Source organism: Pygoscelis adeliae, unplaced genomic scaffold (genome assembly GCF_000699105.1).
Source record: "Pygoscelis adeliae isolate BGI_AS28 unplaced genomic scaffold, ASM69910v1 Scaffold467, whole genome shotgun sequence".
NCBI lineage: Eukaryota > Metazoa > Chordata > Aves > Sphenisciformes > Spheniscidae > Pygoscelis > Pygoscelis adeliae.
Window position 1 is genome coordinate 415,635 of NW_008825253.1, and position 983 is coordinate 416,617.

Consider the following 983-nt stretch of genomic DNA (forward strand, 5'->3'; position numbering starts at 1 on the left):
TTGGCCGGGCTCAGCCGGGACTGGGGGGCCCGCGGGAGGTCAGCCAGGAGCATCCCCCCGGGCTGGGGTGAGGGGGGAAGCTTTGTGTCCGCGTCCACGGCGAAAATGAGCCCGCAGCCGTCCCGGCCGCCGTCGTCCTCCCTGGTGCCGGTGGGACGGGGCGTTAGCCCATCGGTGTCCCCACGCCGTGGTGAGCCCGGGGACGGTGCCAGGGTTGGAGAGGTGGCCGCCGCCACCGCCGCAGCCTGGTCTGCCATCGCTCGCATCGCCGACGGCACCGGTGCTGCCGAGGGAACGGGAGGAAGCAGCTCAGCTTCGTGCCACCTCGAGGCACAGCACGTCCCTGCCCCGGTCCTGCCTTCCCCATTAGCATCACCACGAGCTGCTGAGCAGGAGTGGGGTGTCCCTGGGGACCTCGGCACCGCGGGCTGGGTGATCCCTATTTCGGGATGCCCTTGGGGCCATGGGCTGCCAGCAGACAGGAAGCCTGTGGCTCTTCCCGCGCTTCCCGGCAGGGATGGGACAGAGAAGGCACCACGGTAAGATGAGCTCAATGATAGCGTGCGGGGAACCGTTCGTATAACGAGGATAAACCTCAGGCAGGCAATTAGCAACAGGGCCCCCGAGAACCCGGAGCCGTGAGCCAGGTCTGCAGCGACACAAGGGGGATTTTCCCACATCAGGACGTTACGTTGGTCCCAGTGCAAGTGCGGGGGCTGTGAGGAGGGATGCAACGCCAGCGGGCAGGACTCTCTGACTCCTCTAAATGTTTCTCGCTTAACCGACAGTGGTTTGGCCCTTGTTTAATGCATTGCATAAACCTGAAAAGAAACAAGCCCGAGCTGTGGCCGCAGTTCAGCGGGAGGATGCTCTGGAAGCAGGGGGTCAGTAATCTCTGGCTTTACTGGAGGGGCACGAAGTTTTCCTAACACATAAAGTTTCCGTAGCCCTGAGGGTGTTCCTGGCCATGGCAAGGTGTCGTC

General features: G+C 63.7%; 2 protein-coding genes across 2 annotated transcripts in view; one reads left to right on the plus strand and one right to left on the minus strand.

Moving 5' to 3' along the window:
- LOC103921435 (testis-expressed sequence 2 protein-like) overlaps window positions 1-266 on the minus strand; it is a 5,221-nt gene extending 4,955 nt beyond the window's left edge. Inside the window, exon 1 of the mRNA XM_009329405.1 lies at window positions 30-266. Coding sequence (XP_009327680.1) covers window positions 30-266 — 237 coding nt within the window. The remainder of the gene's footprint in view (window positions 1-29) is intronic.
- Window positions 267-463: 197 nt separating this feature from the next.
- MSRB1 (methionine sulfoxide reductase B1) overlaps window positions 464-983 on the plus strand; it is a 7,567-nt gene continuing 7,047 nt past the window's right edge. The window contains 1 exon segment of the mRNA XM_009329406.1: window positions 464-561. Within this exon segment, the coding sequence (XP_009327681.1) occupies window positions 464-561 (98 nt within the window).